General features: G+C 38.3%; 1 protein-coding gene across 5 annotated transcripts; it reads left to right on the top strand.

Annotated features, from left to right (window-relative positions):
* Window positions 1-201: 201 nt before the first annotated feature.
* Window positions 202-25706, top strand: intu (inturned planar cell polarity protein). Of its 5 annotated transcripts, none has more exons than XM_043244731.1 (16): window positions 203-461; window positions 2538-3106; window positions 4449-4534; window positions 8870-9067; window positions 12069-12187; window positions 14854-14943; window positions 16399-16476; window positions 16775-16958; window positions 17185-17238; window positions 17991-18053; window positions 19261-19473; window positions 20248-20784; window positions 22391-22485; window positions 23493-23682; window positions 24629-24768; window positions 24847-25706. In XM_043244731.1, exons 1-16 carry the CDS (start codon window positions 370-372, stop codon window positions 24956-24958), a joined length of 2820 nt encoding a protein of 939 aa, XP_043100666.1. In that variant the 5' UTR covers window positions 203-369; the 3' UTR covers window positions 24959-25706. The 5 variants fall into 5 exon arrangements, with proteins under 5 accessions (XP_043100664.1, XP_043100666.1, XP_043100665.1 ...); XM_043244730.1 differs by lacking the exon at window positions 203-461 and adding an exon at window positions 903-1140; XM_043244728.1 differs by lacking the exon at window positions 203-461 and adding an exon at window positions 903-1140 and having other exon boundaries at window positions 24629-25000; window positions 25404-25706.
* The last annotated feature ends 88 nt before the right edge of the window (window positions 25707-25794 follow it).

Raw genomic sequence — 25794 nt, 5'->3', positions numbered from 1 at the left:
CTGTCTCTCTCTCTCTCTCTCTCTCTCTCTCTCTGTCTCTCTCTCTCTCTCTCTCTCTCTCTCTCTCTCTCTCTCTCTCTCTCTCTCTCTCTCTCTCTCTCTCTCTCTCTCTCTCTCTCTCTCTCTCTCTCTCTCTCTCTCTCTCTCTCTCTCTCTCTCTCTCTCTCATTCAGTCAGTGTCTGTCTGGAGAAATACTCAAGACCGCATGCTTCTCTCTTTGCTTCTTTACAGAAACTGGAGTGGACATCCACAAACGGAGCTCTCTCTCTACAATAACAGTCTTTCAGAAGACAATCCCTATGATCTGCATCACGGAATAATTCACCCACACCGACGAAACCGCATGTCACAAATATGAAGCATAAATAATGTTTAATAATTGCTCGGATGGAAGATCTTTTCAGTCTTTCTCTAATAACTTGGAGGATTTCGATTCCATACGGAGTGTGCTTCTTTACAGGTTGGTTTTATTTACTAATATATTGTGCTGTTTGTTGTTTTTCTCACCGACGTAGTTCAAAACTTGTTGAATGCTGAGCAGCTTTTTTTCCTCGCATGCCGGAGGGGATTTAAAGACCTTGTGCGGTTTTTGGGGGCCACTTGAGTGCAGACACATTTACATATTTTCTATCTATAGGACAATACGCTAATTATTTAGTCTTCACGAAAGTCTTGCTTGCGTAAATATTACAAATCTTTCGTAATAATTGCTATTTCATTATTATGACATTTATTTTTTTTCAGTTACGCTAATTAACGCACTACGTTATTCTGTTGTCGTTTCTTATAATACGTAGCGTAACTGCTTTCCACGTTGTTGAACTAAAGCTTCCGCGTTGCTATAGAAACGACTCGATTCCACCAATCGCCATTTGAGAAACGCGTCACGTGGCCGCTGGAAGAGACCCGTATGCGGATAGCACGGCAAGACGCTGTCGCCGTTCAAAAGATCTTGAAACAGACCTAAATGGACGCGAAGCGCACTTTATTGAGTATAAAAATGCGCTGATGGCTTCTAGACATTTTAAAGATGCAACCCAGGCGGATTCCGAGTCCGACAAACGCGAAAATAAGGAGGACGAAGGAGGCAGCGAGACTGATTCTGATGCATCAAATTACAGTTACTCAGATTACTCCGAGTAAGAGCATAAACTAATTCAAAAACTGTCATTATTAATAAGCGGATGGATAATTAGACAGCTAGCATTTTGCATGCTTCACTAAAAACTTTTATTTTTGTTATTTGCATCGTTTTGCAGCGTGTATGTATATATATTAGACCTCTGTAATGGCGCTAGCATTTGTTTTATTATTATCGAAGTGCATTGAAATATCAAAACCTATTATAGCTAGTTTGAGTTCAACACGTGTTTTGGTTCATTTTTGGTTGAGTGGTCTCTTCTGACCCACATTTAGAAAGAAAGGCTCACGAAAAGGGAAAATAGACTCTGTCCATTCTCTGCCCTCTCTCCTTTTTTTAAGGGGATTTTCTGTTTCCAATTTGGAAAGTCAGCCATCATAAATAATTATATGCTATTCACCATCTTTAGTGAATTTATGGACGCGGTTGCCAAGAGCTAACCACCAAAGTAGTGCGGCTTAATTTAGAAATGGGGAAGAAAACATAATGTCTGGCAGAATATCGAGTTGAGTTTTTCGGGAATGAAGGAAAGGATTGGGTTTCAAAGCTTTAGGATGTGTGTCTTTCCCTGCAGCATTCTGACTCATCCCTTACGCAGCGTTTAGTTTGTGTTTCAAAGCACTCTTATATCACGTATTGCTTCATTACTTCTGCAAAAAGTGAGGAACTGCAATATTTCCACACAAATGTCTTCTTTTGCAGAATATTGTGTTTGCGAGGCGTGAGTGAGATTTTATATATGTTTACATGTGGTTCACGTGTTTATCGTTTGAGTAACTACATTTAAAAATGAATCTGTCACATTTGTGAATAGCTTCCAGTCGTCTAATTTCTAATGTGTCCTTTAAATGTGAGCCTTAAAATAGTGATAAGCGTGAATAATGTCCGGCGTTGTTATTGTTAACTAAAATTAAAGTAATAATTTAAAAAAATGCAATTTACCAATCATGTTTAAGATTAAATACAAAAATTACTAAAACTTTAAATGATAACTGATAAAAAATAAATAAATAAAAGCTTATTCAAAATATCAACAAATACTGCAAATGAAATATTGTTCACCCAGAAATTGCTAGTAATTTTCACAATACTGTCATAGTATTTTCTTTTGCAACATGCAAAAATAATTTTTACTGATGTATAAAAGCATGCAAATAATACCAAAATAAATCCTTCAGTCGATTTCTGTTTTATAAAGTTAAGTTAGTTAGTGTAGTTAATTCCTATTTATTCATGTTGCTTTGGGAATGGATGGATTTTAGGAAAAGAAGCTAGATCTGCTCACAAAAGTTAGTTCTGAGAAGAATTACAGACATTTTTATTTTCCACCAAGGTACTTTTTTTTTAGGGCTGCTGTTTTGTGGATTGCTCTAATGTCTTTGTTTTGTGTCACAGTGACCTGGAGCCGGAATGGCTGGATGACGTCCAGAAGAACGGTGAACTCTTCTATCTGGAGTTGAGCGAGGGAGAAGAAGAAGCCCTTCTCGCCCAGGTCTCTGCAAGTCACTCCGCTGCCACCAATCACGTCCGCTTCAGCGAAAAGGAGGCGGAAATCATCACAGACAATGGCAAAAAGCAAGCGGCCTCCGGCAGCAAAACCGAAGCAAAACTCAAGAAGCTCACCAAGATCCTGAGGCGAAAGCGGCGACCGTCTCAAAGGAAAGCCTCCGATGGGAAAGACGCAGGCCCTTCTCAGCGTCCCACCTCTATTTTGAAGAATCAAGCGGGCCAGCGGACTGGAGTCGTGGTCCAGCAGCAGCGTCTGAAGGACGTGTGTGTGTATCTGAACCCCAAACGTCTCGGCGGTTCCTCGTCTCCGTCTCCTGAGAGAGGCGGTTTGTTAGAGGCCTTGTTGGGCGTCGTTCACCGTCCTGGAGGAAATGCAGGGAAAAAAGGGGGAAAACTCATCATCCATGGTCTGGTCCCTCACAGTCCCGCTAGCAAGTGTGCCGAAATTCTTATCGGTAAGCGCAGCTAGACAAGGAGTGGGCCAATTAGGAAAAATGTTGTTCGGTGTGATATTTGAAACTTTGAATCAGTCGAACCAATTGCTTCGCAAACTGATTCACTGCTTCAAAGTGCTCCGAACGCTTGATGCCAGCTGGTCAAAGCTGTATCCAGGCCAAACATGAATAAACACATTTTGAAAAACCAAGTGCAAATATTTTCTTGAAAGTGTAATCTATCAAATGCATTTAGCAAATCGTCAAGCGCCATTAAATGTGAAGTGTCTGTTTAGCATGTGTTCTTTTATTAATTCGCAAGCCTGGTATTATGGAGGGCCTGGCTAAACAGGCCAGTAAGAAAATATTAACTATTGCTTTTCCTTTTAATTATACTAATGTATCATTAAAATGTCTAGAATGTCCAAGATTAGTTAAGGCACTGGTTCACGGGTTCACTACGATCAACCTTACTGGTGAGCCATTGAGGCTTTGGAGCATTTCAAAAGATTTTGGCATAGCAAAAAATTGTTTACAGAAATCATGTGATTTCTGATATTTGATATGTGCTCCAAACTAATGATTTATAGAGATTTGAACACTTCAAAAAGCACTGTACATCTGCAGTTTTAGCGCCCCCTATGGGTGAAATTGGACGAAATTTGGTGCGTGTCTTCGAAATGTCCTCTTGTCAACGTGTTTCAAGTTTCATTTTGTTTGGACATTGCATTTAGCAGATACATGCCATTTTGTACAAAAAGGTGTCTCCGAGATCAATTAATGTAATGTTGCTTATTGGAAGCAACTTGCTTTCATTCAAAACACCAAGTCAATGTTAAGTTAAATATTAAGTCAAGTTACAGCTTGGTGTTGTGGTTGCTTTTACTCACATTCTCTCTCACAACTGCCTGTTAAACATGCTAGCTTTATGTCCCTAGCACATTTGGTAATGAAATCATACAATTGGAAGCTGTTTTTTCAATCGCGCTGTATATTTACAGTGAATGTTTCTCTGTTGATGTCTTAAAGCGACATTCAAGGGGAACCCGCAGTCATTTTCTGCCCGAGACAGACCAAAGAAATTCCAAACGGGTTACACCACCCCGAAAACTCTTTCCCCAGCAGCTTTTTACGATTGTTTCTCAAACGCCCGTCCATACTAAAGCAATTAGACCATTTATCTGGAATAACTCAGGGAAATCTTTGCATGCCGCGAAGGGAAGAGTGTGCAAATCTACCATAGGCAGGTGGAGGTGCTCTTTGATGTGCATTCGTTTTTATCTCGTGATAGAGATACAATTTGCCTAAGCTGTTTGCACATTGGCGACAAGCTGCAGTTGATAGTTTTTCATGTTTTCTGTAGGTGACGCTCTGGTTGCTGTGGACGATGTGGATGTTACTTCAGAAAACATTGAGAGGGTTTTGTCATGTATACCGGGCCCCACACAGGTAAGTTTTTGCACCTTTGAAAATGACCAAATGCATGGCTCAGAATGTTTCTTTGGCTCTGTAGTCATCTGCAGCAGTCAAATAGTTCAACCCTGAGGTAAATGTAAGGATGAAAGCCGAGAAAAATCTCAAATCTCAGATGCTTTTCACTACTCGTAAGACAAACGCCCGGTTTTCCTGCCTCCTGTAAAAATCACAAACGCTGAGGGCACATCGGGTCAACTCTATGTTTTGGGAGCCGAGGTCTGTTTTTAAGGGATTAATTTGACTTAATTGGCTAGAAATTAGAGTTTTTTTTTTGCAAGACATAATCGTTTCAGATGAGCACTTTCTAAAAGTGGTTTTGGTTTCTGGTCTGTGCTCAAGCACTCGGCCTGACTGGTTTTATTCTTCTCCTGAAAACCCTTTTCACATTAACAAATGATTCTGCAAATTGTTAAGAGTTGAAATGTACTTGCTGAAATATTGGCGGTAATCTTGTCATAAACAAGACAGAGTGACTGTCTGTGTGCATTAAGATAGTTTACACTCATGTTGTAAGCTGCTGCTGATATCTTTGGGTTGGCGAGGCGGTGACTTGTTGCAAAATGTTGGCAAAATTTTGCCGTTTTCAACTGCATTTTCCATTTATGGCCAAAATAGTTATTGATTACAACCCAAAATTAAATCCCAAACCCAAAAGCTGTGTGAAGTCTGAATGCAAAGTCTAAACTCTGGGCGTTTAAACAAAATGGTTGCGAAAATCATATTTTAGATTTTTTTTTAGATTTCAGAAATTGCAAAAATATGAAGCGGCAAAATGGTTTTCAATATTGATCTTAATCGTAAATGTTTCTTGAGCAGCAAATCAGCATATCAGAATGATTTCTGAAGGATCGTGTGACACTAAAGACCGCTTTTTAATTTTTTTTCGAAACAATTCAATTGCAGAAAGTCAACATATACTTCTGAAAAAGGTGCTCTAACATCTTATGTAGTGTTTTTAGGCTTATTGCGGAATAAAAGTTCCGAAATGGGTTTTTCAAAGTGATACCATATCATTTTGTCCCTGCAAAGAACCTTCTGAAAAGACCATTAAAAAAATCGAAAGAACCCTTTTCCACTAGGCCTATAAAGAACTTTTGCATTGGAAAGCTTCTTCGTTGAACCATAGATGCCAATACAACTTTTTTCTCACAAACAAGCATCAATCGCCGATCTTGAGTTCAGTCAGACGCTGGCGGTCTTCAGCTGACTGCAGCTAGACGACGCTTCTTTCTGAGAATGCTTTTCATTTGATCACTTCTCAAGCTGGTTTCGTTCACTCAGTAGCCTGAAAGAGGACGGAATGTCAAAATTACAGAGCTGCGTCGCCCGGCAGCGACGGCGGTTACGGTAACGCTTGTTTTTGTAGGCCACAGGAAAAGAGCCATTATCCTGTGGAGAGGAGAGGGAGAAAGTGATTAAAGGACGAGAACCGATAGCAAATTACACCGTAGGACAAAAAAGGACAGGCGAGACTGTTATGATATTAGGGTAGAGGAACTGTGTTCTTGTGAGGTTTCGAAAGGCTTGCCAAGATTTTAAAATGAGCTTCGTCTCGGATGGTGAAATTATGAGGTAAGATTTGCTTGATCGCTGATTTTCAATGTTAAGACCGATCTGAAGAGTTACTAAACCACAGGAACAAAACCATCATGTCCTTTCTGTGGGCCCTGACACCAGCACTGGGTCAGACTGTGAAAGAAAGTAATGGTTTTATTCAAAAAGGAAGCACTAAATTGATCGATAGAGATGGTTATAATGTTAAAATTATTTCTATTGCAAATACCGTTTTTTTGAGTTCTACAAACTAAAGAATCCTAAATAGTTTTTGATACATTCCCAAGCAGCACAATGTTTTCAAAATTAATAATAATAAATGTTTCTTGAGCAGCAAATGATTTCTGATTTTCTGTATCACTGAAGACTGGAGTCATGAATATGAAGGTTTTATCGCATTAATAGATTACATTTTAAAACATTGAATAAAAAAATGTTTTAAATTGCAATAATATTTCACGATTTGTGTAATTATTACAATTATATATTTAATAAATCACCGTACGCTACAAATTACACTTTCTTTACCTTCACATTCATAGTCAAACTGGCAGCACAAATAATTTTAACTTTTAATTATATTAAACTACTAAAATAAAAAAAATCTAAGTGAATGTTGTGTATATTAATAAATTCATTTAAAATGCATTTTTGATCAATTTAATTCAGCTTCGCCATAACATGAATAAGTTGTGTTTTAAAATATATTCACAATATATGTATCTGAATTGAAATATTAAATTGTACAAATTTTAAATGGAAAAACAAGTAGTCTCTCTTTATTTGCGAAAGCGAGCACGGAGCTTGAAGCTCCGCCCTTCTCCCCCAGTGCTTCAGCTCATTTGCATTAAAGGGGAAGAGACGAAAAATACATGTTTTGGCTCATACCCTAAAAGTGGCTATTTTGCTAAAACACTATCTGTAAGGTATTTTCGAGTCACACGTGCACACTCCGGGGACATCAGAGACTTATTTTACATCTTGTGAAAAGGGGCATGACGGGTCCCCTTTAAGGTCAGCCAGACCTCCGCTGCTGTAATAATGGGCTCGCCGTCCTGCAGCTGTTTGCGGTCAGCAGACACTCCTGTGCGCTCGGCTCTGTGGGAGTGAATATATGCCGCCTGATCTCTGAGTGCACGGCTTTTACGATCTGCACAATCTTAGAAAGCTACGGTTTGTTTTTAGCAGCAGTACGTAGCTGACTTTGAAGCAACATGTTTACCTTGAATCTTAAATCTTATGCGTTGAATGCTTCCAGTCTTCTGGTCGCCAAGGATGCATGCATTTGATGAAAAATACGGTAATATTATTACATTTTAAAATAGCTGGGTTCTGATTTAATGCAATTTAAAATGCAATTTATTCCTGTGATGGAAGCTGAATTTTCAGCAGCGTTACTTCAGCGTCACGTGACCCTTCAGAAAATATTCGAATATGCTGATTCGCTTTCCTGATTATTACCAATGTTCAAAATAGTCGTGCTGCTTCGTAATTTTGAAAAGCTTTTAATTGAATTCGAAATCTTTGGCAACATTAAAAAATGCCACTTCGAAAATCATTTTGCAGGAAATCAGATCAGATGTGGAGGAATTGAACAGTTACTGTAAAAACCGTTTATGCTTCTGAATTACTGAAACATGTTTTTTTTTTTTACACAACCACATTACACCGTCATCGTTCAGCCTTTCTGAGGTTAAGTAGGCTGTTGCACCAAAAACAGAAGTAATATTTATGCCAAGTAATGCAACCCTGGCAATAAACACCATTATTATAATGCCGTGCTCGATATGCTCTATTATTTTAAGTTTAATTTTTCTTGACCTTGGCGCAAAGGAAAAGTTGTTTTTAAAGAACCACATTTTCTCGTCGGCTTTCCATGTCCTAAAAGACTATATTTCATGTGCAAAATAATTGAAGACGTTTTTTGGGCATTAAAAATGGCACAGACACCAGATATTTGACAAACGCAAATGTTAGTAAAACACGCGATTCCTTTGAATACTCTTTTCCCGTAACTTTTGCGTCTGAAAGGGAAACTCCTATAGATGCATATTCAATAAGATCTGCACTAAATTCTTCACTAGACATCTTTAGTAAAACCTGACAGTACTATTTTAACTAGGCCTGTCACGATAACAACTTTTTGTTGTCCGATATATTGCTTCATAAATAATTGCAATAATCGGTCATTTTAAGACCATTTTGTGCAAATTAATATAATCATAAAAAGCATAGTAATGCAAGAATTAATTAAAATAAGTGTGAGAATAAGTGTCAAAACATTAGATAGTCACGTTTTTTTAAGCTAAATAGTAAATACACATTTTCTTACAAGCAGAAAAAGACAAATGCACAAAAAACTTTTTCATGGAGATTTTTCCATCTACTTTTTTATTTTTTTTTGCACACTGAGAAACACAGTACAGCCCGGGCCATATGTGCAGATGAATCTTTCTTGTAGAAGGATTTCCACAAATTTGAACTAGCACCTCATTATGTATGAGAAGCTGTACAAGTGGAATGCCAAAAATATTTTTATGGCATTTTTTATGGGTTTTTTTATGCTTAAATATAATAATGGGCAAATATATTGCATCTCCAAAAATTATTGAGGTCATGTACATACACTACATTGCCAAAAGTATTCGGCCTCCCGACTTTAAATGCAGTCCTTGAGCTAAAAAACTCCTCACCGAGTGTCTTTGTGTGTCCCACAGCCCAGCCCTGTTTAGTGTGAGTGTACTTGTTTCTCAGGTGAGACTGACTCTGGAGACGGCGTGTCCCGTCGGGATGGCTCCGGACCCGAGGGCTAAAGCGGCTCCTGCGGTCAGTCAGCTGGTTCGGCTGCTGTGGGGCGAGGACACCGTCGAGCTCCAGATGTCCATCGCACACGTCCCGCACATAGTCATGTACCTCTCGCTCAAACTGGACTCTGATTCGCCGCAAGACGAGGTGCGCTTGACTTTCTGAGACTTTCCCCATTATTGATTTAATTTTTTTTTTAGCTTGTGATATATATATATATATATATATATATATATATATATATATATATATATATATATATATATATATATATATATATATAAATTGTTGTAATTCATTAAAGTAGTCAGTTATATAAAATGTAGTACATTAAACAGTTATTTCTTATTTATTTAATAAGAATTTATTAAATAAATATTCCTATTTAAATCAGCAATATGTTTTTATAACTTTATTTATTATTAAATATCATTTATAATATATTTAATCTCCCCTCAAATTTGGATTAGTCTCGTATTATTTTTGTAATAAAGTAAATAGCAAAATTCAATGCAGTTTTTAAGATTAAAATCAATATAAACTAGCTTCCGTTATTATGCTAAAAAATAAAAATATTTAATTAGTTTCACTTTTAAGTTGTTTTTATCAAAATAATGAAGACATCATTACATATTAGTGTAGTTTATATATATATACGGTATATATATATATATATAATTAAAATTAAAATTTTTAGATTTTTGTTGGTTTGTCATTTGTTTAGTTTTTTTTTTTATTTAAATATTACTATTTTGGTAAAAACAAAAAATCTGATTAAGTTTCTATTTCTGTTAACTATTTCAATGTTAGCAATTTTAGTGCTACTAAATTTGTAAAATATTTTATCTCTGCTTACTTTCAGTTTAGTTTAACGTTTCGGATTTGATTTAACACGGGTGCAGGGTTTTTGTTCCCGGTCCTGCAGAGCCACTTTCCTGTGAACTTTTGATCCATCTAATAACACTAAACACTCGAAACAACTAATCAGAGTCTCTGGCTTTGCTTGGAAATTGCAGCCAGGTGCGCTGGATCGCGTTTAAAACCGAACTCTGCAGGAACGAGCCGCTCCGGCCCGGTCTTGCACAGATTTACACCCTCTACAAGGACTTTGGCTGTTTCTTGGCCCGCAGACGGCTCCTGTCAGGCCGGAGTTCTGAACACATCGAAGCAGCTTTTGTGAAAGCATCTATCCAGGTGCTGATCGTTCAGAGCAGCTCTAAATCTCTCCGCGTTGCTCTCGGTGGAAGCGTTTGCTCTCGGACTCACTTAAAAACCTCTTTCTGTCTGCCGTGATTGATGCCGCGCCGAGCTCTAATGTGAGTTCGAGCGTTTATAATGTGTGTTTTTATGCGCTGCAGCTCTCTAACCGCAGGCCGCAGTGCTGCTTCAAGCCAAAACGACCACCTCTGAGCGTTCAGAGCCTCAGCGAAGAGATAAGATGTGTGTGAGAGTGTGTGTGCGGTTTGAGCGCTCGCGGTCTGAAAGCGTTGCCAGGTTGAATCGCTCCTGCTCTGCATACTAATCAAAATGACAAAGGAAGCGTCCTTCGCCTTGGTTCCCTCCTGCAGACGAACCTCAAGCGTCTCGTCAGGAGAAGAATAGCAGCTCCTCATGGGAATATGTGTAGGTTTTGGCAAAGTTATGAGCCGTGAGCTAGTGAAAGAGGAGCATCATTTACGACCGATGACTGATTAATAATGAACGATTTTTACGTGTCTCTACAAAAAAGTTAACATTTTATTTGTTTATTTTTTTTATTTATCCATTTGAATTAATACATATTTTTAATCTTATAAACAATGCATGCTTTTATTTTATTTTAAATTCATTTAATGCATGTTCCTTTCTTATAAATACAAATTTTAAATACAATTAAATTGCTTTATTTCATTTTTATTAATTTATGTTCCATGTCTTAATTAATTACATTTTATTTCATTTCATTTCATCTCATTTTGCCATTTACTTAATATGTTCCTACTCTTTATTAACTTTATTAATTCATTTATTAATTTACCCACCTTCCAATTCTTATGAACTTCTTAATCTTCATGCTTCTTAATGGTTTCATTTAGTTATTTATTTATTAGTATTTTAATATTTATTTTATTGTTGTTTATGAGTATGTTATATATAGGATGTGCTTGCATAACATTAATACAAAATATGTACTTTAAAAAAATATATTTAAAAAAATCTATTTAAAAATAATTACAAAATTGACAAAAAAAAAAAAAATTATATATTATACAAAAAATACTATAGCTTGTATACACTGTTGCAGTCGTGTCTTTATTGTCTGTTTTATCATTCAGAAATGTATCTTCTGTTTACTCGGTTACAGCGATTAGCTCCGGTGACAGCTATGAGCATAGACATAGAAAGACGCCATATTGGACCGCTCCAGGCACGTAGATGTGGCCGCCATGTTGAAATGATGAACTTGACGTCATTCACCGTACTGTAGATTCACACAGAGCCGTTGAGCAGGTTGTGTGCAGGATTGTGGCATCTTTTAAATACTCATTGAGTACTGTGGTGAATGACGTCAAATCAGACCACTACAAAATGGCGGACAGCTGACGTATCACGACGCATAGAAGCAGTGTCTAATAAGGAATCTAGGTATATATATTTACAGCTATGAGGGCCACTACCTCTGTGACTGGATATATGTTCTGACATTCACTGTGAATGAAAAGGACATCATGTGTTTATAGTGCTAATAGCCAATCCATCCTTTTGGGGGGACTTTTTAATGCGTGTATATATATATATATATTCAATTCAGGTATCGATTCAGGCACAAGTATCAATTTGGCACCGGTACACAAAAACCCAAACAATATCCAACCCTAGATCAAAGGGAATGCTCACACTTTATTTTTTTTTATTTTATTACATTTTTTATATATTTTTTTATTTTAGAGATATGCTTTAATATGTTTATTAGGATATTTATTCCTTAAGGTAATAATAATAATTATTGTTATTATCTTGTCACATTATTGACAAAAGAAACTTTTGTTCTCCATTTAAGCAAAATTGTCTAAAATGTAATTCATAAAAAGCATGTTATATCATGATTATGCATATGTGGTGTAAAATGATTGGAGTCAGTAGATTGATTTGTGATTTGTGTCTGTAGCAGGAGATTTTGTACCAGTATCCGGCGTCTGATGCTGCGGTTCAGCTGAAAGCAGTGAGAGGCATTTTCCTGACGCTCTGTGACATGCTGGAGAACGTCACGGGAGGACAGATAGTCAGGTGAGGGGCTTTATCAATACTTATCTCTCATGATCACCAAAGGCTGCGTTTAATTGATGCAAAATGCTGTAAAAACTGTGAAATATTATAATTTTAAATAATTTATGTATTTTTTAAATTAATTATTTATTTGAATATATTTTAAAATATATTATAATTTGTTCCTGTGATCAAAGCTGAATTTTCAAGTTTCTCTATGTCTATGTCTCAGAATCTCATGTCTCTGTGTGTCTTAGAATCTTATTTCTCTGTTTCTCATCTCTGTATGTCCCAGAATCTCATGTCTCTGTGTCCCATCTCTGTCTGTCTCAGAATCTAATGTCTCTGTGTCTCATCTCTGCGTGTCTCAAAATCTCATGTCTCTGTGTCTCAGAATCTCATGTCTCTGTGTCCCATCTCTGTCTGTCTCAGAATCTCATGTCTCTGTGTCTCATCTCTGCGTGTCTCAGAATCTCATGTCTCTATGTCTCAGAATCTCGGGTCTCTGTGGTCTCTGTGTCTCAGAATCTCATGTCTCTGTGTCTCATCTCTGTGTGTCTCAGAATCTTATGTCTCTGTGTCTCAGAATCTCATGTCTCTGTGTCTCATCTCTGTGTGTGTTAGAATCTCATGTCTCTGTGTCTCATCTCTGTGTGTCTCAGAATCTCATGTCTCTGTGTCTCAGAATCTCATGTCTCTGTGTCTCAGAATCTCATGTCTCTGTGTCTCAGAATCTCATGTCTCTGTGTCTCATCTCTGCGTGTCTCAGAATCTCATGTCTCTGTGTCTCAGAATCTCGTGTCTCTGTGTCTCAGAATCTCATGTCTCTGTGTGTCTTAGAATCTTATTTCTCTGTGTCTCATCTCTGTGTGTCTCAGAATCTCATGTCTCTGTGTGTCTCAGAATCTCATGTCTCTGTGTGTCTTAGAATCTTATTTCTCTGTGTCTCATCTCTGTATGTCTCAGAATCTCATGTCTCTGTGTCTCATCTCTGCGTGTCTCAGAATCTCATGTCTCTGTGTGTCTTAGAATCTTATTTCTCTGTGTCTCTGAATCTCATGTCTCTGTGTCTCATCTCTGCGTGTCTCAGAATCTCATGTCTTTGTGTCTCTGAATCTCATGTGTCTGTGTCTCAGAATCTCATGTCTCTGTGTCTCATCTCTGTGTGTCTTAGAATCTTATTTCTCTGTGTCTCATCTCTGTGTGTCTCAGAATCTCATGTCTCTGTGTGTCTCAGAATCTCATGTCTCTGTGTCTCATCTCTGTGTGTCTTAGAATCTTATTTCTCTGTGTCTCATCTCTGTGTGTCTCAGAATCTCATGTCTCTGTGTGTCTCAGAATCTCATGTCTCTGTGTGTCTTAGAATCTTATTTCTTATTCATCTCTGTGTCTCAGAATCTCATGTCTCTGTGTGTCTCAGAATCTCATGTCTCTGTGTGTCTTAGAATCTTATTTCTCTGTGTCTCATCTCTGTATGTCTCAGAATCTCATGTCTCTGTGTCTCATCTCTGCGTGTCTCTGAATCTCATGTGTCTGTGTCTCTGAATCTCATGTCTCTGTGTCTCATCTCTGCGTGTCTCAGAATCTCATGTCTCTGTGTCTCAGAATCTCATGTCTCTGTGTCTCAGAATCTCATGTCTCTGTGTCTCATCTCTGCGTGTCTCAGAATCTCATGTCTCTGTGTCTCAGAATCTCGTGTCTCTGTGTCCCATCTGTCTGTCTCAGAATCTCATGTCTCTGTGTGTCTTAGAATCTTATTTCTCTGTGTCTCATCTCTGTGTGTCTCAGAATCTCATGTCTCTGTGTCTCTGAATCTCATGTCTCTGTGTCTCATCTCTGTGTGTCTCAGAATCTCATGTCTCTGTGTCTCATCTCTGTGTGTGTTAGAATCTCATGTCTCTGTATCTCAGAATCTCATGTCTCTGTGTCTCTGAATCTCATGTCTCTATGTCTCAGAATCTCATGTCTCTGTGTCTCATCTCTGTGTGTGTTAGAATCTCATGTCCCTGTGTCTCAGAATCTCATGTCTCTGTGTCTCAGAATCTTATGTCTGTGTGTCTCATGTCTTTGTGTCTCTGAATCTCATGTCTCTGTGTCTCTGAATCTCATGTCTCTGTGTCTCATCTCTGTGTGTGTTAGAATCTCATGTCCCTGTGTCTCAGAATCTCATGTCTGTGTGTCTCATCTCTGTGTGTCTCATCTCTGTGTGTCTCTGAATCTCATGTCTCTGTAGCTCATCTCTGTGGCTCTGAATCTCATGTCTCTGTGTCTCTGAATCTCATGTCTCTGTGTCTCATCTCTGTGTGTGTTAGAATCTCATGTCTCTGTGTCTCAGAATCTCATGTCTCTGTGTCTCTGAATCTCATGTCTGTGTGTCTCATCTCTCTAGCTTATCTCTGTGTCTCTGAATCTCATGTCTCTGTGTCTCTGTAGCTCATCTCTGTTGCTCTGAATCTCATGTCTCTGTGTCTCTGAATCTCATGTCTCTGTGTCTCTGAATCTCATGTCTCTGTGTCTCTGAATCTCATGTCTCTGTGTCTCTGAATCTCATGTCTCTGTGTCTCTGAATCTCATGTCTCTGTGTCTCTGAATCTCATGTCTCTGTGTCTCTGAATCTCATGTCTGTGTGTCTCATCTCTGTAGCTTATCTCTGTGTCTCTGAATCTCATGTCTCTGTGTCTCTGTAGCTCATCTCTGTGGCTCGGGCAGCAGCTGGTTCATGTGGGCTACTGGAAGGAAGGATCCAATCTGCTGGTGTTGGCTGTACCTGCCAGCAGGTCATTCTCATCTTTATAATCATACCACCTGCCAACAGCCCACTGTGAACTAGATAATAACTATAATAACTGTCATTATAATCAACTCGGCTCGTAAAACTAAACAATAATCTCTATAATCATCCCATCCGCATACGACTATCTGAAATCTAGATAATAACTCCAGTGATTGTAATTGGTATTGATCTTTATAATCAGCTTGTCTGATGACATATGATTTCATACGTAATCATCTCAATAATAATAAAAAAAATTCAATAAACATATCCATAAAATAAGAGGTTCAGCTTGTTCATGACAATTGCTGTTAATTGCTCCAAAATGAAGAATGACACAAAAGTGATGTCTCTCAGGATGTGTCCCAATCTTCTTAAATAATCAAAAATACATTTAAAAAAAAAAACTTAATTTTGTTTTATTTTACAAAATTGAAATAGAAATTTCTAGTTTTTATATCAAATGTATTATTATTCATCTCTATTGAGAATGGATGTTCACTTTTTGGTTTAGATTTTTAAAAGATATTTCTATGCTTTAAATGTTATTTTCATTTTAAATTAGGGTTATTACAGTTATGACAACAATATTCAATAATATTAATATAATTCTTTTGCTAAATAATTTTAACGACTTGTTCATTTTACTGTATTTTCTGTATTTCTACTGTATTTTTCCACCCTCTATTTTATTTTTATCTTTACTGATGTTTATATATATATATATATATATATATATATATATATATATATATATATCTGTGTGTGTGTGTGTGTGTTATAATGTTTTTCTGCAGGATGTGTGCAGTTCCATTAATTAACTACTAGAGCTTCAAATTTTTCATATTGCTGCTTTAAATTACGTTATATTAAGCAAGTATAGCCGAAATAGTCTTTATTTTATGTGCAGGCTTTTTTTGAGACGACAGCTCTATTAGAAATCAAGATTTTTATGCAGATTAACTTTGTGAAATGTAGAGCTGGTTATACAGTCTTAATGGGGTGTGATTTTAGTCACTATCTCATATCAATACCATTGTCTGACAACAGAAAATAAAGAGATCCCTAATAAATAAATAATGATAATAGTAACTTTAACTTTATTTAATTTATTAATATAAAAGCATCATAAATGTTGTTTACATATTTATGTAATGGTTTTGGGTTAACAATAGTAATAACAACAACCATTTAATATTAATTCTTATTATTACTATTTAACTTTTTTTTCTTTTATTTATTTATTTGTAGCGTTCATCTTTCCGTTCATCTGTTTTCTTATTTTATTGCCACCTTTTAGCACTGTTTTGGTTTCATTCCTAGCTTTTGCTGCTGCTTTCTCGAGCGATTCATCTATTAGGGTTAACCCCTTGAAGTGTAGCGTCTGGTTTTCATGAGCTTTCAGTAATATTTTTGTTCAGAGACGTCGTTCGAGTGTGTGCTTCTCACCGTCCCGCAGGGTTCCTCTGCTGTATTTGCAGACTGTGATCGAGGGAGTTGTCCGAACGCTCAAGGTCATGTTCGGCTCTCTCGACAGGTACGTGTGTGTGTGTGTGTGTGTGTGTGTGTGTGTGTGTGTGTGTGTGTGTGTGTGTGTGTGTGTGTGTGTGTGTGTGTGTGTGTGTGTGTGTGTGTGTGTGTGTGTGTGTGTGTGTGTGTCTCTGTGTCTCTGTGTGTGTGTGTGTGTGTGTGTGTGTGTGTGTGTGTGTGTGTGTGTGTGTCTGTGTGTGTCTGTGTGTGTGTGTGTCTGTCTGTGTGTCTGTGTGTGTGTGTGTGTGTGTGTGTGTGTGTGGATGCAGACGCCGATGACCGTGTTAACTCTTGTCCGTCCTCAGCTGCTTCTGTGAGGAGGAGAACGGTCCTCGTCTGGATCACTTCTTCTGCCTCTTCTTCCAGCAGCTCATCCAGCCGTCTCGTTTGATCGACGGCTCCAGGCCGCCCAGCCCTGACGTCTCTGGGAGCCTGTTCTTAGACGGCCTGCCCGCCGTGCGCTGGCTCACTTTACCAGCAGACATAAAGGTGCGACTCCTGAATGATGCGGGAGCTCTGAACATAACGTCTCGTGTAATATCATGCATTCGTTTAAAGGAATATTTCACCCAATTCAGACCTTCATATCGTCCAAATCCACTTGCTGTTGTTTTTCAGTAAACATCCTCGTGAAATTGGTACAATATGGGTCTAATATTAATAAATGACATGCTCTCAGGTGTTCATTATGTTATTAATTTGGCTGTTTCTCAAGGTGGAAGTGGATACTGTGCTCTCAGACTTCGAGTCGTCGGATTTTGGCGACATGGTAAGATTATTTTTTTATATCATAACTCTAGGTATGGGAAAATGTTATGAAATAAAATCAGTCTATGATTTGATGAGGTTGAGTTTTGCAGAGATACTGTAGTACAACTAAAGCTATTAAAATAAAAATTACTTGAAATAAAATTTTTTATTAAATATAAAAATGTTAATAAATATTTGATGATGAAATAAAAACGTTAAGTAATTGCCTGAATTATTTGTTCATTTATTTATTTATCTTGAAGAACTAAAATAAGTTAGCAAAAAGAAGCGAGACAAAATTAAAACTGACATGCACGTTTTAAAAATCATTCACATAAAAATAAAAGCTAAAGTATTAATAGATACATTAATAATATATAAATTATATTTAAAGCTACATTTTGTTTATTGTAATTTAAAATAAATAATAAAAAATATGTTAATATTATAATATTATAATATGTTATATAAAAAATATATATATATACATACAGGACTTTTTTTATGCATAAGTGTACAAAAATGAATTTTGCACGCTTGATACAGTCTGTATTAATCTGATACGGCTCAGTTACTGTCTGTCAGATTGTATTTAGATTATTCAGTAAAAACTGGACGGTGAATACTTTTAAATGCCTTCATAACAATTTCAATACGAAGGGCTTAGGTCTGTATGAGGGAAACGGTAAAAACTGTATTTCTCATTAACAATGTACAGTACTAAGCAAGCTTATTGTGTATGAAACACCCTTTCTCTGCTCTCTTGGTCAGTCTGAGGACTTCTATGGCATGAGGCGTCTCTACGTCATTCTGGGCTCCTGTCTGTTTTATAAGGTGAGTGCTGTCATGTAATCATTCCCAGCGTCACAGAGTAACTCAAACACGCTCAGGTTCAATCTTTAAGACGAGTTTGACAGAAGGACGACGTGCCGCTTCTCGTGAACGCAGCTGTCGCTCTTTCAATTATGAATGACGTTGTGAAGAGGATCGGTCGCTTAAGTCTCCATCTGTTGCTCCTTAGAGGGATAGCTCACCCCAAAATTAACATCGTGTCATCATTTCCTCAGCTTCAGATGTTGAACACAGAAAAAGGGTTTGAAAAACGCCAGTAATTGACCAGTCGACGGTAGCCATTGACTTTCATTGCATTTTTTTTCTGAATTGCAAGAACGATCTCGCAGTGAAAAGTCAATTTTAGGGGATACAACTGATAATTGCAAGTAAAAAAAAAAAAGTAAGGTAAGATCATTTGCATTTGCGAGAAAAAAGTTGCCACTCTATATGACCCGATTCTTTCCTTTTTTATTGGAATTTTTTATTCGATTTTTTTTTCAGTGCCATTAAATGCACTTAATAACTCTTCAGTAATATTTCGTATAGTCCAGCACAAAATGTAATCAAGTTCAGTCATTTTTGTTTTGTTTTGTTTTCAAGTTGAGCCTTTTTTAATCGACATTAAATGCACTTCAGTAACAATAACTGTTCGGTAATATTTTGTATAACCAAGCATAAAATGTAGTCCAGCTCAGTCCTATTTAATTGTATTTATTTTTTTCATTTCATTTCTTTTAATGTAATTAATTCTTTTCTTTTATTGTATTTTATTTTCGAGTTTAGCCCTTTTTTAAATTGACATTTAATAACAATATCTCTTCAGTAATATTTTATATAGTCCAGCACAAAATGTAATTTTATTTATTAATAAATATTATTTTCATATATAATATTTTAATAATATTTATTACTATATTTTATTTTTACTTATTTTATTTTTGAGTTTAGCCTTGACATTAAATGCACTTCAGTAACAATAACATTTTAACATTTTAGTAACATAATAATATTTTGTGCAAACTGTAATCCACTTCAGTCATATTATTTTAACTTTTAATTTTTTAATTTTATTGTATTTTATTTTTATGTTCAGTTGCAACTTTATACGACCCGATTCTTACTTCAAATGAGAGATTACATCTTGCGATTAAAAAAAACAAACATGTAAACTCACAATTTCTGTATCTTCTGTGTTGGTGTCTGGCAGGGCTATCTCATAGCGAACCACCTGCCCAGAGAAGACCTGCTGGACGTGTGTCTGTACTGTCAGCACTACTGTCTGCTGCCGCTGGCGTCCGAGCAGCGCGTGGGTCAGCTGGTGGTCTGGAGGGAGGTGTTTCCTCAGAGGAGAACCGGCTCCGCAGCGCATCCTGGATACGGCCAGCCGCGCGGGCGACACTTCCTGCTCATTGTGGGCCTGGTGAGACTCGCTGAGCTTTCCGTTCATCAGAGAGGCAGTGACGGGGGTCAGAAATATTTCTTGAGCGGCCAATCGGCTGTTAGAGTGACTTGAAGGGTCGTGTGACTGGAGCGATGGAGCTGAAAATTAGATTTGATCACGGGAATAAATGACGCGTTTCAATACATTCAAATTTACTTTATTACTGTTTTTACAGTATTCTCACAGTCCAAATAAAGCTGATTAAAAACATCAAAAAGCTGCATGTTTTTAAGAAACAAATCCACCAGTAAGACTTTTGTAACTTCAGACCATTACTTCTGGCTATGCTAATGCTATGCTAATGCTATGCTATGCTGTGATATGATATGATATGTGACAGACCATAAAAACAGTTACTGGTTGTATGGGACAAAATTATAGATTTTTATTTATTTTTTTGCGAAAATCATTTGGACATTATTTAAAGACTGTTCCATGAACGTACCATAAATATTTCAAAATTAAATTTTTGATTAGTAACATGCACCTCCACGAACTTCACCTTGAGGACAGCTTTAAAGGTGATTTTCTCAATATTTCTTTTGCACCCTCGGATCTTTAAATCGTCGTGTCTCCAGGGTCACATGTCACATTGTATTTGGGCCAGAACACCTTAAAACACCTTAATGCTAACAAACCCACGGCGTTTTACTCAACAAGACGTTAATGGATGGTTTTGAGCTCAGTAATCGACTGGATCGTTGAGGATATGATGCGTATAACGCGTTTTTTCTGTCTCACGGATGTTTCCAGAGGCACTTCATGCAGTGTGTGTTGCTGGAGGCCGGTGGCTGTGCTTCGGCCGCTCGGGGTTCCCCGGGGCCCGACTGCGTTTATGTGGATCAGGTCAAAGCCACGCTCCTGCAGCTGGAGAGTCTGGACACCGCTATAGAGGAGCGTCTCGCGGCCCCGCCCGCTCCCTGCCTCTCCTGCGCCGATTGGTTCCTTCCGGCCGGTGGGCGGGACCGACAGGACGGCTTGGGCAGCTCGCCGATCCTCAGCCGCCTGACGGCAGCCATCAAGCCCCCGTCTCCGGGCGGGATGGGGCGGAGCCTGTTCGGGGAGGCGGGGCCAGGCTTGAGCCTGAGGGGACGGAGGCCGAGTCCTCAGAGGAGTCTGTCTGACAGCGGCAGCGAGGGTCCGGCCGACGGGACGCCCTCCTTCACCTCGGGTCTGAGTCCTCGCGCCACACCGGACGCGGTGCGCCGGACGCCCTCCGGTGGCGCTCGCAGAGACTCGCTCGGCTCGGGAGGCTCAGACGGCAGCCTGGGAAGTGCAGGATTTTTCAAGGTCTTTCTCTTAGATTATATTCTCTTATATTAATCAGTTCAGGTCGTGCTTTTTCACTAGTAGTACGTTTTACAGACGAAAAAGACCATATTTCATCATGATATATATATATGAATAAAATATATCACTGCATAAATCCCTTCCTACAGTAATGCATAAATATATTCATATTATAGTACATGTTATAGTTACTTTTTTTATCTATAATGTTAGGTTGTGAGGATATTTCATGGAAGTGTTATATATTAACTTTCAATTTAATTTATGCAGCTTTTGCAAATATGTGTATTTCTGTATATATATATATATTATATATATATGACACTCACATTTTCTTTCTTTGCTCGGCTGAAGCTTGGCTCATTTTCTATAGAAAGTGCTGACATAAAACATTAGCTTTGTACTTTCCCATAAGAACTTGCAGAGAAAGAGAAGTGACATCCGAGTAATATAATTAGATTTTTTCCAGCAGCGAGACGTCAGAGCGTATATATCTCAGCGCTGCATGTGAGTTATGATCCGGCCGTCTGTTATCGAGCACATCCTCTGAGTATCAGCCAGAGAAGCCTCTCCTCAGGAGCTGCTCTTAGAAATCACGTTCAGCACGTCATTTACTTTCAGGCTCATAAACCCTCACGGAGAGAGACGAGCTTGAGCAGACGCATGGAAACTAGCTTTCGTCACATGTATTGAATCAGTTCTGGAGACTCGGGGTCAGAGCAGCAGACAGGAGCTACGCTTGTTAGATGAAAAATACAATCCAGTTCAATCATATTTGATATGGTTTTGATTTGATTAGAGTTTGATTTTTTTCTTTTTTTATTGGAATTTTTTATTCGATTTTTTTATTTTTTTCAGTGCCATTAAATGCACTTAATAACTCTTCAGTAATATTTCGTATAGTCCAGCACAAAATGTAATCAAGTTCAGTCATTTTTGTTTTGTTTTGTTTTCAAGTTAAGCCTTTTTTAATTGACATTAAATGCACTTAAGTAACAATAACTGTTTGGTAATATTTTGTATAACCAAGCATAAAATGTAGTCCAGTTCAGTCATATTTAATTGTATTTATTTTTTTTTTCATTTCTTTTAATTTAATTTTTAATTTATTTTTGAGTTTAGCCTTTTTTTTAATTGACATTTAATAACAATATCTCTTCAGTAATATTTTATATAGTCCAGCACAAAATGTAGTTCGATCATATTTATTTTATTAATGAATATTATTTTAACATATAATATTTATTAATATATTTTATTTCATTTAATTTTTTTATTGTAGTTTATTTTTGAGTTTAGCCTTTTTAAATTGCCATTCTCTTAATTGCCTTTTTTAAATTGACATTAAATGCACTTCAGTAACAATAATATAACAGTAATATTTTGGACAATCCAGCACAAACTGTAATCCACTTCAGTCATATTTAATTTAATTTTATTTTATTGTATTTTATTTTTGAGTTTAGCTTTAGTTTAGTTTTTTTTTAATTGCCATTGACATTAAATGCAATTTAATAACAATAACTCTTCGGCAATATTTGGTTTAGTTCTTGCTGTAATCCAGTGTTGATGTGAGTTTTTCTTGTCGTTTGGTGTGTTTGGTCAGATTCCCAGGTTAAAGCATCCTAACCCTTTCTATCTGGGCTCTCTGAGGAAGAGTCTGACCGACAGAGAGACTGAGGAGATGCACAACGTCCTCAAGTGAGTTTGTCTACTTGTACTTTTATTATGATTATGTACGTTTTGTACCTTTTGTGTTTAATGGAAGAAAAATGTCGTATAGGGTTGTAACCAGAGCTGAATGACCCTAACAGATTGTGTCTGTGTGTGTTTGTGTGTGTCTGTCTGTGTGTGTGTGTGTCTGTCTGTCTGTGTGTGTGTGTGTGTGTGTGTGTGTGTGTGTCTGTGTGTCTGTGTGTGTGTGTGTGTGTCTGTGTGTGTGTGTGTGTGTGTGTGTGTGTGTCTGTCTGTGTGTGTGTGTGTGTGTGTGTGTGTGTGTGTCTGTGTGTGTCTGTCTGTGTGTGTGTGTGTGTGTGTGTGTGTGTGTCTGTGTGTGTGTGTGTCTGTGTGTGTGTGTGTGTCTGTCTGTGTGTGTCTGTGTGTGTGTGTGTGTGTGTGTGTGTGTCTGTGTCTGTGTGTCTGTGTGTGTGTGTCTGTGTGTGTGTGTGTGTGTGTGTGTGTGTGTGTGTCTCTGTGTGTCTGTCTGTGTGTGTGTGTGTGTGTCTGTGTGTGTGTGTGTGTGTGTGTGTGTGTGTGTGTGTGTGTGTGTGTGTGTCTGTCTGTGTGTGTGTGTCTGTGTGTGTGTGTCTGTCTGTGTGTGTGTGTCTGTGTGTGTCTGTCTGTGTGTGTGTGTGTGTCTGTCTGTCTGTGTGTGTGTGTGTGTGTGTGTGTGTGTGTGTGTGTGTGTGTGTCTGTGTGTGTGTGTGTCTGTCTGTGTGTGTGTGTGTGTGTGTGTGTGTGTGTGTGTCTGTGTGTGTGTGTGTCTGTGTGTGTGTGTCTGTGTGTGTGTCTGTCTGTGTGTGTGTCTGTCTGTGTGTGTGTCTGTCTGTGTGTGTGTGTCTGTGTCTGTCTGTGTGTGTGTGTCTGTCTGTGTGTGTGTGTGTGTCTGTCTGTCTGTGTGTGTGTGTGTGTGTGTGTGTGTGTGTGTGTGTGTGTGTGTGTGTGTGTGTGTGTGTGTGTGTGTGTGTGTGTGTGTGTCCGTGCGGCAGGCTGACGGCCGGTGCTGAGAACACTCTGTTTCATTACGTGCTGATGGAGACGGTGCAGGGTATCTTCATCGCTCCCACACACAGAGAAGTGAATCACCTGAGCGGCTCCATCCACCCGCAGCTCATCCAGAACTTCTACCACTGCTGTCTGTCCATCCGCCAGGCCTTCCAGCAGAGCCCGCCCTCTCGAGTAACACGCGTCTCAAACTAACTTCAGCAGCGATTCAATCATATTGTAACATACGTTCACGCAGAAAACTGTTATTATTAAATAGTTTCAGGTCTTACAAACATCTTTTTAGATTTCAAGTCACGTCAGAAAAGCATTCATTTTCAATAAAAATAAAGGCAGTAATCAAAAAATTCAAATATTAAGTGTTGGGTAGGTCTATATTGTCCCGATAAGGGCATCTGTTGAACAATTTCAATTAAAAATAACACTCACAGAGTGGCTCTCTGTTTCATAATGTACTTCAATAGCGAGGTGCAGATAATTGCCGCTTGTAATAAGCAGCACAGCTATTCTCACTTAAATAATGATCCTGCTTTCAATTAAAGTGAATACAGTCCCTTGCTATTTGCACTTAAGTGTAAATTACATCTACGCTGAGAAAGTACGCTTTTTCCACTTTTTCTGAATATGCTATTTTTGCTTTTCTGGCATACAGCCTCCAGAGTATTTTCATTTAAATTTTATTTTATTTAACTTAATTTTCAATGCATTTCATTTAAATTTGAAGTCCGTTTATTTCTCAGTTTAACAAAAAACGTTTCCATTTTTTAAATTAATTGAGCGTTTGTGCAATATTTACGTCATTTTATTAGTTTATACTCCTTTCACTCCTCTGGTTCATGTTTTTCATTTAATGTCAGTTACAGAGAATAATTAGCTGTAATCTATCCCTGTGTATTCTAATGCTATTCTTTATTATATAATAATAATAATAATAATAATAAAACCGGGGTGCGCTGCTTTAATCCAAGTCAGACTTGTTATAGCGGTTTAGTTTTGATTGCTTCCGTAATTCGCTCTGGATGAAAGCGTCTGCTAAACGATTGCGTTCCAACCAGTCTATTAAACGGTGGCAGAAGATATGGAGTTAACTGTGACGGTGGCCTGTGTGAATGTGTTTCAGGAGCGCAGAGGCTCGGAGCGGCCGCAGAGCACTCGAGGCCTGGGTCCGGTCAAAGAACACGGCGTTCTGTTTCAGTGCAAGCCGGAGAACTGGACCGATCAGAAGAAACCGGCGCCCACCATGACCTACTGGGTTATAGGGTACGTGCTCTGGCCGTCGGGAGCTTCTTTAACGCCCCGGAGCCTCAACGGTGTGACGTTTTCTCCCCTCTGCTCCAGGCGGATGCTTCTCGAGCCCGTTCCTCAAGAGTTTTACGTGTGCTTCCACGACTCCGTGGCCGAGGTCCCCGTGGAGATGGCTTTCCGGCTGTCGTTCGGCTTGGCCGTGTAGCGCCGGTCCGCCGAAGACCCCGACGGAGCCAACGGTCAAAGCGTATGTAGATGTCACCTGAGATGTAGAGATGAGTCGAATGGGTGCCGTCAAAACATCTCGATGATCCACCAGTCAGTGACTCGAGACAGAAACGTGTCTGAAAGCGAAAACGCTCCAAAGCTGAACTAAACAGATGCCTGTGCTGAATATTGGTATGTAGATTTTTGTCAGAAGCGTCAGTTAATAACATCTTGTTTCTTGCAAACATGCAGCTTGGTTGGTTTGATTGCCGCGATGTTTTTATCAGCTCTCATTCTGACGGCACCCATTCACCTCTGAGCAAATGAGGCTGAAGTTCTCCGAACCAGACTCCTCTTCATCTCGGATGGCGCATTTCATGCAGACTTTCATTTCTGGTTTAAGCATTCCTTTAAGATAAAACCACCACCCTCGTCTTACTCAGATGTTGTCTGTAGCAATGAGCTAACGAAGCAGCAGATGAACGGGACGATAAAAGACCTCACACCACGACGAGCTCAAGCTACAGATTCATGAACGCTCTCCGCAGAGAAACCCCGCTCATGACGTGCTTTCACTCGACCTTTCCTTGCTGGATCAAGTGAAATGATGTTTTCTAAACCAAAGCCTTAACGACACTTTTGAAGTTTGTGATATGAAAATAGTTTTGTATTTTATCGAAGGTGTTGAAGTTAAAAGTTTGCAATGCATCGTTCATCCGTTTATTAAATAAATGAAGGCAGATTTATTTCCGCTGGTCTTTTATTTCAGTCTTCTTTACAAAAATATGTCTGGGTTATTTCATAAGACGTAAACAAGAATGGAAAACATTTTTA

This window comes from Puntigrus tetrazona, chromosome 7 (genome assembly GCF_018831695.1).
Source record: "Puntigrus tetrazona isolate hp1 chromosome 7, ASM1883169v1, whole genome shotgun sequence".
Taxonomy (NCBI): domain Eukaryota; kingdom Metazoa; phylum Chordata; class Actinopteri; order Cypriniformes; family Cyprinidae; genus Puntigrus; species Puntigrus tetrazona.
The sequence above is the reverse complement of the archived record's forward strand: the minus strand, read 5'-3'. Positions and strand labels throughout refer to the sequence as shown.